Genomic DNA, 12,413 nt, shown 5'->3' with positions numbered 1-12,413 from the left:
AGAGAGAGAGAGAGAGAGAGAGAGAGAGAGAGAGAGAGAGAGAGAGAGAGAGAAATCCCAGAAGTATTAGTTAGTGGTAAGTTGGAAGAAAGAGAGAAAGAACGAAGAGAGGGTAGGAGAATTTATTCCATTTTAAAGAACACGTTAACAAAACTTTTTATTCCCGCTTAGCTTATATATATGTATAAACCCCGTAAGAATAATGCGCACCGAAGCTAAGTTCGTGAAAGTCTACATTCCTCTATGTTCAATTCTTAAGCACAGAAACCCCGAAGGCGATTAGCAGAATATATATCGCTACAGTTTTAATGGCATCTAGAAACAATAAATGCAGAGCGTATACTACGATATATCCATAAAAATTATAGCACTTTCGAAAAGTACTTGCCGCAAAACTGTTATATTTGTAGTGTCTGTATCTTATTACAAGTGAATCGTTCCACATTGAAAGTTACGACAGTGAAAATTTATGACTTTTCTTTTTTATTGAAAATTCCAATCATAAAAACATTAAAAATTTTCGAGTAAAACGTAATAAAATATTTTTTTCAATATAGTGCGTGCATAAATCGATGTGTTTCAATTTTGATAAAAACGACAAAAACGTCGTTCTATTTTTTCAATAATACAAATTTTCTTTTAATTTAAAAAAAAATGTCAAATTTTGTAGACTATGAAGTATGAAATATTGTCGATATGCTTTCAGGTACAAAGTGGAGGTGGCCGGTAAGTCTTTACCGGTATTGACAAACCTCGACAAGGGTCGGTACGGGGTGCTGATTTTCGAGAATCTAAACAAGTACCTGCAGATGGACAAATGGAATCGTGAGCTACTCGACAAATATTGCAGGGAATATTCAGTTGGCATCGTGGGTTTTGCTCCTCCAGGAGAAGAGAGTCTCGTTGGTGCTCAGCTGAAGGGCTTTCCACTTTTTATACATACTAATCTTAGATTGAAGGTTAGTCTTCTAACATTAGATATTCAAACTCTACTCTCAGACATTTATCAAAATTATTTATAACTATATATATTTTATTTGTTTTATTAAAATTTTATATTCTTATGCGCATACTACATTTTTTTTGTATAAGATTACTTAATTATTTAATATATTTTATATATTCTTGTGTACATCACATTTTTTGTAAATTTTTTTATAATTCAATTTAATATTATAACTTATTTAAAATTGTCACGCACAGAAACAAATTGTAATGATTGAAATATAAAGATATCATTGATATTTTTATTGTCACAAACGATGCCTATGATTAATGGGATTATTTAAAACAGCCATGATGATAGAAAATCTGTGATAATTTCTATGGTTGCAATCAAATTTGTATCGCGAAAAGTGAGATATCAAAACAAGGAAAAAACCCTCGTAAAAAAAGAAGCAGTAAAAACTGTAGTCCCTACAGCAATAGTACTGGTTGTGACAATGAAATAATCGATGTTACCTATATGTTTCGAGAATATTGCATATTTGTGTTAATTTATAGCATATATTTTTTAATTATTTTATAATGATTAATTATTGGATATCCAATTTCGTGATATCAACTATCTGCAACTTTTTATAGCCATAATGTTCGTAATGGGGAAGGGAAGGGGGGTTAAGTTACAATCTTCTTAAAACTTTAGAGCGTACTTCGACAACGCGTGACATATCTCATGAATAATAATTATACTATTCAGAAAAAGGGGCGACACTGTTCATGATGTTTATATTCATTGAGCACGAAATATGTTACTACCCTTTAAATAACCACAAAGCGATTTTATTACAAGCGATTTTCTCATTTTACTACAAAGCATTTTTTCGACATATTTAAATGAACATTTAGATTAATTTTATTTCTGGTATATAAATTATATAAAATCGAAATTATTTTGAGCACGCAGAATGCGATCTAAACTTGGAATATTTAAAATAATAATTTTCTGGATTTTCAATTCAACTCTCTTTTTTACAGCTTATTAATATATCCCATGAATTTTTAAATAATTTTCGTGTAATCATTATTGCATTTCGCATATTTTGTAGGAAATATTATTGCCCGTAATATTCTGAATATAAAATCGCGCAGCCTGAACAATTCTCTTTTAACAAAGCGCCAAAGCGCGTGTGATGCCTCCGAAAATTTGATTTTCCCAAAAGCGAGGAAATCTGGCACGACGAGCGGGAGTGGAACTTTTGTGCGAGCCGTATAGAATCAGGTCGCTCTTTCTTCCCTCAGGATGCTCAGCTGAATGCGGCGTCTCCCATTCTTCGATTAACCAGATCGGGAGAAACGGCCTGGGGACCACTTCCTGGCGGCGACTGGACTATTTTTCAGGCCAATCACAGCACCTACGAGCCACTCGCTTGGGCGTATCGAGACAGCCTCGACTATCCGGCCAACAAAAGTCCCCTAGCTACCGTCATCCAGGTGAGCTGTGCACTTTATTTGCTGGACATTCCAGTCACGTATCTCTTCCCGGACAACTCGGACGACTGCGGAATTAATGCACCGACTCACGCGCCCATACCTATTACAGTTCGGCGACGGGGACCGTTTAAATCATTTTCTCTTCTCTCTCGCGTATTGGACCTGACACGCTGCTTGCGTTAGAAATCCGTCGATGTAATAGATGCTCTTTGACTAAGTGTATAATAAGAATGAGTGGGTGCTTTCACTACGAATATCGAGGAAGTTATATAGAATCCGTGTCGTGTATCAAGCCAAAGTTATACTCGTATTATATGAACGCTAGCTTTGAACCCCCGGTCCTCATTATACATAAAGCTTCGAGCGTGTCCCTTTTGGGAATCTCTTATTAACTCACGCAGCTTCGTGTGCGCTTGGCTTATCTTCTACAAAGATAATATTGAAAAACAAGAACGTACGATATTTCCGCGGAATGATCTTCGTTCTGAAAGAGTGCACGGAACCAGAACCCCGTGGAGATGGTAGGAAAGGTATGACGATAGGAAAGAAGAAATACATGAACACTCTCTGTGTGTGTAGTTGCACTCGACATTTATATTCGTACGGATACGTTTGGGAAAACAAAATCCCTTCTTGTTCACTGGAAACCCGCGAGTCTCACGAGAGCTCGTTTTATTACCACAGGTATCGCGAATGTACTGATTTGAGTGTTCTTGATCCTTATGGAACGAGATACAAGGACTGCGATAATGTGTAACGGTCCTGGTCTACCACTGATAACAAGCTCAGAGTAATCGCCATGAGGAAATTACGCGATTCTAAGTCGTATTATACGCGCACTTATTTTTCTTGCACGAGACGAAAGAGCTCTTGGTTCGGTTTTCAAAAGGTGCTTCTCTCTCTCAAAATTTCACGCTGAAAAAAAGTCTGCCTGAAACGCGAAATTTCCCCGATGCGCCACTTCGCTTTGCGGTTGCGTGTAACGAAGGAAAGAAAAGAAGAAAGGCGTCTGGGCGAGAAACAAGAAGCTGAGTGGCTGTGTTCCGCCATTCGTGAGGGATAGAACAAAAGGAAGGTCTTGGAACAATACGCACAGTGTGATTTCATCCCGCGCTCGGTATGAGTGTTTCTGCCGAGAAAAAGAGTCCTCTACGAGTTCTCTTCGAACATTGCACGATAAGAGGACTCGTCCTCCTCTTATATTAACCCTAGTCGATGTGATAAGGACTTATGTATTCCCAGCAGACAATAATTGTCAGAAATATTGCTTTAATTTTTTTCATCGTCTGACAAGAACATTTCCGAATCGTCGGAAATGTTCTTCATCGATTTCGAGAAGCTTTGGATATGTTGTGTAGAGCATCAAAATATTCTAGAATATTTTTAATCTGCTTGTCTCAAGGTTTAAGGATCGAAACAACCTTAAGATTAAGGATTAAAAAAATTAATGCGTGCGATCCAAGTTTGATTCCCGACTGAGGTAATATTTTTCGCGATAAAATTATTAACAGTTTTTCAAATTATTATTAACATCAAATTATGAATATTTTTATTAAATGCTTATTATTTTTGGCATCAAAAATTATTAAATTATTTGCCATATTATTGCTCGTGCAATTTAATATGTGATATTACTATTCTGTTTCTGTACAAGAATGCATTTCAAGTTCGGAAAAACAATTCGGTGCGCGGTTTGTAGAATTACAAATGTATTTACGCTAAATAATTAAAGTGTTTAATCTGCTTCGACCGAAAATAGAAATTCTTCATACTTAATTAGCTATTCTCTTTTCGGTCCTATTTCAAATTATAATTGTAAAAAATTAACATTTTCAGAAAATATGAATATACTATTACGAATTAAATACAAAATTTCTGTATAAATTTTTTTATACCTCATAGCTTCGATGGTATTCGCTGAAAACAAAAAAAATCTGTTATTTCGAGAGATTGTTTTACCCTCTAAATTTTGAGATAAAAAATATAAATTGTTTAATATCTTTTTTCAACTCTCTGTAACGTATCTAAAGCCCATCAAAATTGGAGAGGGACAGTTTCAACGAATCACTTGTTAGTGCTAGAAGATCATTATTTATATTCTTAAAAATTTGGGTATGGATTTATAATAATATAATTCGCGGTGTTATATAATTTTCACCATGTTTATGGTATATGTATATGAGAGTTATCTTTTCTTTGTTTCACGAGCTCACTTGTTTTTCTCACTCGCAGGGATCTGCACTCAAGCGATATTCTACTTTCTCACTTCATATAAATACCAACATGGTGAAAATTATTTTAACACCGAATAATACTAAATGTGTACCATTCACACGCATACTTTTAAAGTACGTGCTACGCTAGCACAACTCAGATATACAATATAGATCACATGGAAGCATTATAAACCCGAATTTTGAATAAAAAAGCCTTGGGCGAAGAGCCACGCTCAAGAGTAAAGTACCCTTAATATCGGTGTGTCGGCGTATTTAACGGTTGTGCTGAGTTGTGCTACGCTAGCACAACTCAGATATACAGTATAGATCACATAGAAGCATTATAAACCCGAATATCGAAAAAAAAGTGTGCGTGAAGTTAGCACCGCCATTTTGTTTAATCGGAAAAATAAACATTGTGCTGAGTTGTGCTCGCTTTGTGCCACATTGTGCCGCAAGAATTAATAACATAAATAAAAAAACAAAGCGTTAAATTGAAAAAATCGTTTTTTTCGCCAGCACCGCCATTTTGTTTAATCGGCAAAATAAACATTGTGCTGAGTTGTGCTCGATTTGTGCTACGGTAGCACAACTCAGATATACAGTATCGATCACATGGAAGCACTACAAACCCGATTTATGGGCAAAAAACCGAACACGGAGGGAAAAACTATTTTTAGTCATAACTTTTGGTGTCATGAAAGAACGGCTGAAATCTGTGTGGCACAATGTAGCACAAATCGAGCACAACTCAGCACAATGTTTATTTTGCCGATTAAACAAAATGGCGGTGCTGGCGAAAAAACGTTTTTTTCATTTTAACGCTTTGTTTTTTTATTTATGTCATTAATTCTTGCGGCACAAATCTAGCACAATTTATCTCTATTTTTTTTTTACAAAATGTTAGTGCTAACTTCTTGCACATAAAATTATAACAAAATTTTAGTCTTTGTTTTATTTATACTATTATTCGTAGATATATTTCTATCCAAGATGTTTCTTTTTATCTATTTTTTTTTCCTTCATAAATATGGGAATTATATGTGATTTCATCAAGAATGACCTCTTTCCATTGTCTCTTTAATTAATCCTGTATTAATAGAAATCGCGAATGTGTACGTAACTTTCTCATTCGCTTCCCTACATTTTTCCCTTCTGCCGTTTCTCTCGTCGTGGCGATTCTTCCTGCTCTGCCAGGGACGGTGCCGGAAAACGAAAACAAATGTGGAATTTCCGCGATACGGCTGGTGGTCACGTACACGGAGACGAGAGGACGAGAAAAAGAGGGAAAGAAAGAGAGAATGGACGAATACACGAGAAAGAGAAAGAGAGAGAAAGAGAGAAAAAAAAAAGAGAGGAAACGTAGAAAGGATCCGCAGTTGGTAGAGGTAAACTGAAACAATTCGTAAAGCCGTCCCGACCGGCGTTTACATTCGTGCAGGAATTCGCAACTGCAAGATTCCGGACGTAACGGACGTGGATAAGAGAGACAGAGAAAGAGTGGTAGGACAAACTGTAGTATGCGAAAAACGCCAGGACGCGCAAACGTCTGAAGGAGGCGCCGAATTGTAGATGATATGAAGGAAACAGTGTTCATCGGGCGGACACACGCGACGAGATATTCGTCTGATGTAACGAAGAGCGCGAATACACGCTGATACACATGCTGTATTGTCGATGTTTTGCGCGTTCCATTCCGGCGCGCGACGTTTTTCCATCCACCCGGAATGCATATCTCACACTCAACTGTTTTGTCTCTGTATACCAGCGAGAGCTTATGAGATATGTGAGGGGCTTTTTGTTAACTTTTCCTGTCTCTGTGATACCAATTGACGGTGCAGCTAGTTTATTTGTATGTCGATATGACTGATTTAAAAATAAACGAAAAAATATATCTTGAATTTTTTATATTTACACACTAGGTCTGTTTTTTTTATCCCTACCCTGAACTTTCTTGCTTTCATCAAATATTAAACATGATGTATATCTATTTCATTTTAAGTTATAAACAGTTCTAAAAGCATATACTAGTTCAGCTACAGAAAACATACCTATTCAAATCTCGAATTCTTATTTTGCATTTACAATTTACATATTATTTTTTCCCCCTCCTCATTCTTTTTTTTCTTTTTAATAAAACCATCTTTATTTAAAAAATTCGCTGGTATTATGCAAAGCTATCTATAAGAAAATCTGGTCAATAATCGAGCTAAATAAAGGATGTAAAACTTTAATTAAGACATCTTTATTAAACCTTTGATTTCCATATATGTATTTTTTAATGAATTAATTTATTTATATTTATATTAATACAAAGTATTCTGCATTTTTGTTCTTAAATTTAATCCTCATTCTATCGCCTCAATTTAGTCTGTACTCTGCAGTAGTGATAATATTTTATTTTCAAAATTAAAATTCGATTTATTTGAAACAAAATTTTACCAGTGATGATGAAGCAACCTCTGCAGAGAGTGCAATTAATCTATTTTGAACAAAAATTCAAAATATTTTTTTAGTGGTATGGAATTAATTTATTGTTCTAGAAAATGTGTTAAAATAAAGGATGATTGTATGGAAAAAAAATGAAAATATTTTATTAAATTTTGTTCACGTATATGTTAACACTAAAACGAGACCGAAAAATAATTCTTTTTTTAATTAAGTAAAGAAATTTGTTCATAAATAGTTTGTAAATAGATGAGTATAAAAAAACCACAGAAGTCCACCGCGATGATTCCTACTATTCGTTATACTCGAAACATGTTTCACATTCGTGATGATTAAAAAATATTTTGACAGACTTTTGCTCATCTCTGTCGCGTCGACAGAAACGTTTGATCTATTCATCATCAGGGTAGACCAACCCTCGAAAGAAATAAATTGGTGGTTCCAATGGTAGCAAATGAAGCGAGTCGCGCAGTCGCTCATTAATCGAATGAGCCCACGGCTGATTGGCTCCTGATTTAATCACCTGGCTACCTGTACGATCCGCGTATCTATCTCGATGCCCACCCTCTCGCACGGACGGGATTATCCGTGAGATTATTATTGTTGTTTACTGCTAACAAGCCCGGTTCATGGCCGAAGCTGTGGAGTTGCTGGAGAGTTTCCGTCGAACAATGCAATTAACACGTCGGACATGGCCGATTACTCGCCCTACTCTACCGTACTCCATTGAGAGAAAAATAACGATGCTCGTTAACGCGCGATGATTAGGTCGGCCGACTGTGTGCGTATATATCCGAAATCAGTGCACGTCTATGTCGAAACTAAAACGCCAACTAAGATCAATAACCGCTCCGATAGAAGAAATTGGGCTAAATAAATAATTGCGTTATTCGACACTAATTGTATTATGAGATACCCAACTCTATTTATACACATACGCGTGATTATACAATAGTTATTTACGATGCAGCACGAAGTACACAATTCCGAGTCACAAATTATATACATACATTCAACGCGGTAAAAGTAGATTTATTAGATTATTATACATGATTTTAGATTTAAATATATGTTATTTGAAATAAAAAAGAAGCATTAGTTTATAAAATATATTTATTTTCAGGATCATGGCAGATATGACGGAATTCAAAGAGTTCTCTTCGGTGGTGGCCTACGGTTTTGGTTGCACAAATTACTGCTGCTGGACTCGTTATCCTACTTATCACATGGGCAATTGAGTCTCAGTTTAAATCGTATGATCCTGGTGGACGTTGACGATATATTCGTCGGCGAGAAAGGCACCAGACTGAGGAAAGATGACGTAATGGCGTTGTTAGCCACTCAGCAGAGAATTCAAGCTCTGGTGCCGGGGTTCAAATTTAATTTGGGGTTTTCCGGGAAATATTTTCATCACGGGACAGCGGAGGAGAATTTGGGGGACGACATGCTTTTGGAGAACGTAGACAGGTACAGTAAATCCGAAAATTAATCGCGTGAAAGTGATAAATTCGGTGAATATTACATTACGTTAGAAGTAGAGATATATCTAAAGTATATATTATTAAATACGGTCAACAGAATATATAATGTTATTGTATCATACAAATTGAAATATTTGTATAGTTCTAAAAGCAATTTAATTAATTAGAATTACACAGTGGTGACTACAACAATTATGTAATTTATTATTATATTATAGTGAGTGTACATATATAGAGTGCATAATACAAACCATACACACTAAATTTATGGTCACGTCAACATCGTAGTATATTTTATCGTATAATGTCACGCAACAGTTTGTTATAATGCCGCCATAATCGCCTACGACAAAACGTTACAATGTTTCACTTACTATGATCGCAGTTGATTGTGACTGTTGAGCTAAAAATACAAAGGATATTTTCATGTGCTTTGAAAAGACGTTTTCTTATGCTATCGTCGATATATTCAATGAAAATACGTATACTTGTTATATCTCAAAAATTTGCGATGTTTTTCAGATTTACGTGGTTTTCCCACATGTGGAATCATCAACAACCGCATCTTTACGAGAATGTAACTCATCTACAATTGGACATGGCACTGAACAAGCAATTCGCAAAGGATCACGGTATACCGACCGGAAGCGGATACAGCGTAAGTCCACATCACTCCGGCGTTTACCCGGTCCACGAAGGCCTCTATGAAGCATGGAAGCGAGTATGGAACATCAAGGTCACGAGTACCGAAGAATATCCGCACCTGAGGCCGGCTCGTTTGAGACGCGGTTTTATTCATCGTAATATAATGGTACGAATCTAGAAGTCACGAATTTAGCCACAGTTATTGAATTTTTTTAAAGCGAGCATTCCCAACAGAAAAACTAATATGATGTGCGAGTTATATACACAAATGTTTATTGAAAATAACGTATCGATCGTGCAATATTTCGGTTGAACACCGCGGTATATTGCAGTTTTCGAAATACGAAAATCAGGCTTTTATTGCTCGCTAATTTACATGAATATTAAACACGTAATCAATCGTAAAATTCCATTAATAACTAATTTGGTATTTATTTTATCAATGGATAGTGAAATGAGGTATAAGGGGCTGTATTATTTTATCGATGCGGTATATAACTCGAGTCTTGTATGCAAAATTAAATTTTTATTGCCAAAATAAATATTTTGTATATATATTTTTAATTTTATATTAAATCCTCTGAAGTATACAAATTATTCAATGATACATATTACCGAATAAAAACCTCTTCTTTATGTATTTCAAGGTTTTACCGAGGCAGACCTGTGGTCTTTTTACTCACACAATTTTTATCGAGAGGTATCCAGGTGGAAGGGAAAAGCTGGACGAGTCAATACAGGGCGGGGAACTTTTCCAAACGATCGTATATAATCCAGTGAGTAAATCAGCCGTTATAAAATCAATCTTTGCCAGGCTTTGATCTTTCGTATTATATAGGCAATTCACTTTTAATAGCTATTTATCTGTAACAAATTGATGATTTTCGTCATTAATTATTTCTATGACTTGATATATCTTTATTTTTAGATTTTTAATATGATTAAAATATATATAGATATAAAATTATTTTATATCTCATACTGTAATAATATATGCAAGCATAAAATAATCTTAATTGTGTATTGCTTTTTCCAGATAAATATTTTTATGACGCATATGTCGAATTATGGAAACGATCGGCTGGCGTTGTACACTTTCGAATCAGTTATAAAATTCATTCAGTGTTGGACGAATTTAAGGCTATCTAGTGCACCATCACTTCAGCTTGGAGAACGTTATTTTCAATTATATCCCGAGGAAGCCGATCCAGTGTGGGGAGTAAGTGAAATGAATATTCTATAATTTTGATTATGCTTCTATAATACTATTATAATATTTTCTTTTTATAGAATCCATGCGATGATCAGAGGCATCAGAAGATCTGGTCTCGTAATAAAACTTGCGATCAGTTACCACGATTTCTAGTAATCGGACCTCAAAAGACTGGTACTACGGCATTGTATACATTCCTGTCCATTCATCCAGCAATAAGCAGCAATTTACCAAGCCCCGATACGTTTGAAGAGATACAGTTTTTCAATGGAAAAAATTATTACAAAGGTCTTGATTGGTAAGTAATCAGAATCAATTTTTTTTCAATTTTTTCCTCAAATAAAAGTTTAGAGAATAAATTAAAATGGAGCACCCTGTATAAAGCAGATTGTATAAGAAACGGTTACATGACTTATTACTTTTACAGGTACATGAGCTTCTTTCCAGCATCAAAAAATGAGAGTTCTCGATATCTCTTTGAAAAATCTGCTACTTATTTTGACGGAGAATTAGTACCGCGTAGAGCCCATGCGCTTTTGCCAAGAGCTAAGCTAATCACTATATTGCTCTCTCCAGCTAGACGTGCTTATTCATGGTACCAGCATACCAGAGTACACGGAGATCCGGTAGCGAACAATTACTCCTTCCATGCGGTCATCACAGCGAGTGATTCTGCTCCGAAACCTCTACGGGATCTTAGAAATAGGTACATAATTGAACATGAACAATTACATAAGATGTCACTTAATAATGTATGAATAGAGAAGACGTTATTTGTAACAGTAATTAGTTAAAAGTTAATGATTGTTAAAATAATGAGTGCCAGAAAACTTATATTTTCCTATAATTTCATATATGATTTAATTAACATAACAACAACATGCAATGTATATTTTAATTGTCATGAGTTTCAAGACGATATTGTATTCAATTACAGGTGTTTAAATCCTGGAAAGTACGCCCAACATTTAGAAAGATGGTTATCGTTCTATTTACCACAACAATTACACATTATCGATGGTGAACAATTACGACAAAACCCTGTGGAAACGCTGCACGAGTTGCAACGATTTCTAAAAATAACGCCCGCCTTCAATTATTCCTCACATTTGAGGTACGATCCGAAAAAGGGTTTCTTCTGTCAAGTAACTAACGAAGATCGTACTAAATGTCTCGGTAAAAGTAAAGGTCGCCAGTACCCACCAATGGAAGACAGATCGTACAAATTATTACAGGTAAAGTTCTTGTAATAAATTTTTCTTTTCGGTATATAAAATAATCGTATCTATTTACAAACTTGCTGTGTTTTTCGCAGAGATATTATTTGTCCCACAACACGGCTCTAGTGAAATTATTAAAGCGACTTGGGTCCAGAACGATTCCGCAATGGCTGAAGGAGGACCTTACCGATACTGTGATGACCTAGCAAACGCCAATCACATGAAACTTTAATGTTACTCGGCTGCTAGCTTCTGCTGTCAGCGAGATACATCGCTTGCTAATGGAAGATTTGTAAAATAATTGTACATTCAAAACTCCACTGGATTTCACATCTTTAAAGGAAGGACCATGCTGGCCTATTTCAGTGGACTGGCCTAATGTAATTGAAGACCCTACAAAAGCTAGTCATATAAGCGATTTTACGAAGTCCCAATTGTAATTGTCGATCACTATTAAGTTAATAATACTAGTTTTCCTATTATTATCTTTTTTATTTTATTATTTTTATTATTATATTAATTATTAATGTATTATTATTATTATATTATTATTATTATCATTATTATTATCATTATTATTATCATTATCATCGTTACCACGTCGTAGAAATCAAGGATATTAATCACTTACTAGTGCCATTATCCAGCAATAATTAGGCACCTTTCTATTTCCCCATGCATAAGTTGAACAAAAAGCCGATCAATATATGTATATCAATCAAAATTATGTAAAAAAAAGATATATCTGTTTTTATGA

The 12,413-nt window shown here is 35.1% G+C and overlaps 1 protein-coding gene across 1 annotated transcript in view; it reads left to right on the top strand.

Annotated features, from left to right (window-relative positions):
• The window catches only part of sfl (N-deacetylase and N-sulfotransferase sfl), a 74,468-nt gene extending 62,386 nt beyond the window's left edge, over window positions 1-12,082 (top strand). Inside the window, exons 3-12 of the mRNA XM_018541782.1 lie at window positions 707-959; window positions 2,242-2,433; window positions 8,221-8,564; window positions 9,101-9,389; window positions 9,871-9,999; window positions 10,260-10,442; window positions 10,514-10,734; window positions 10,864-11,142; window positions 11,374-11,671; window positions 11,752-12,082. Of these exons, the coding sequence (XP_018397284.1) occupies window positions 707-959; window positions 2,242-2,433; window positions 8,221-8,564; window positions 9,101-9,389; window positions 9,871-9,999; window positions 10,260-10,442; window positions 10,514-10,734; window positions 10,864-11,142; window positions 11,374-11,671; window positions 11,752-11,862 (2,299 nt within the window). The 3' untranslated portion in view covers window positions 11,863-12,082. The remainder of the gene's footprint in view (window positions 1-706; window positions 960-2,241; window positions 2,434-8,220; window positions 8,565-9,100; window positions 9,390-9,870; window positions 10,000-10,259; window positions 10,443-10,513; window positions 10,735-10,863; window positions 11,143-11,373; window positions 11,672-11,751) is intronic.
• The last annotated feature ends 331 nt before the right edge of the window (window positions 12,083-12,413 follow it).

This window comes from Cyphomyrmex costatus, unplaced genomic scaffold (genome assembly GCF_001594065.2).
Source record: "Cyphomyrmex costatus isolate MS0001 unplaced genomic scaffold, Ccosl1.0 scaffold30, whole genome shotgun sequence".
NCBI classification, from domain to species: Eukaryota; Metazoa; Arthropoda; class Insecta; order Hymenoptera; family Formicidae; genus Cyphomyrmex; species Cyphomyrmex costatus.
The sequence above is the reverse complement of the archived record's forward strand: the minus strand, read 5'-3'. Positions and strand labels throughout refer to the sequence as shown.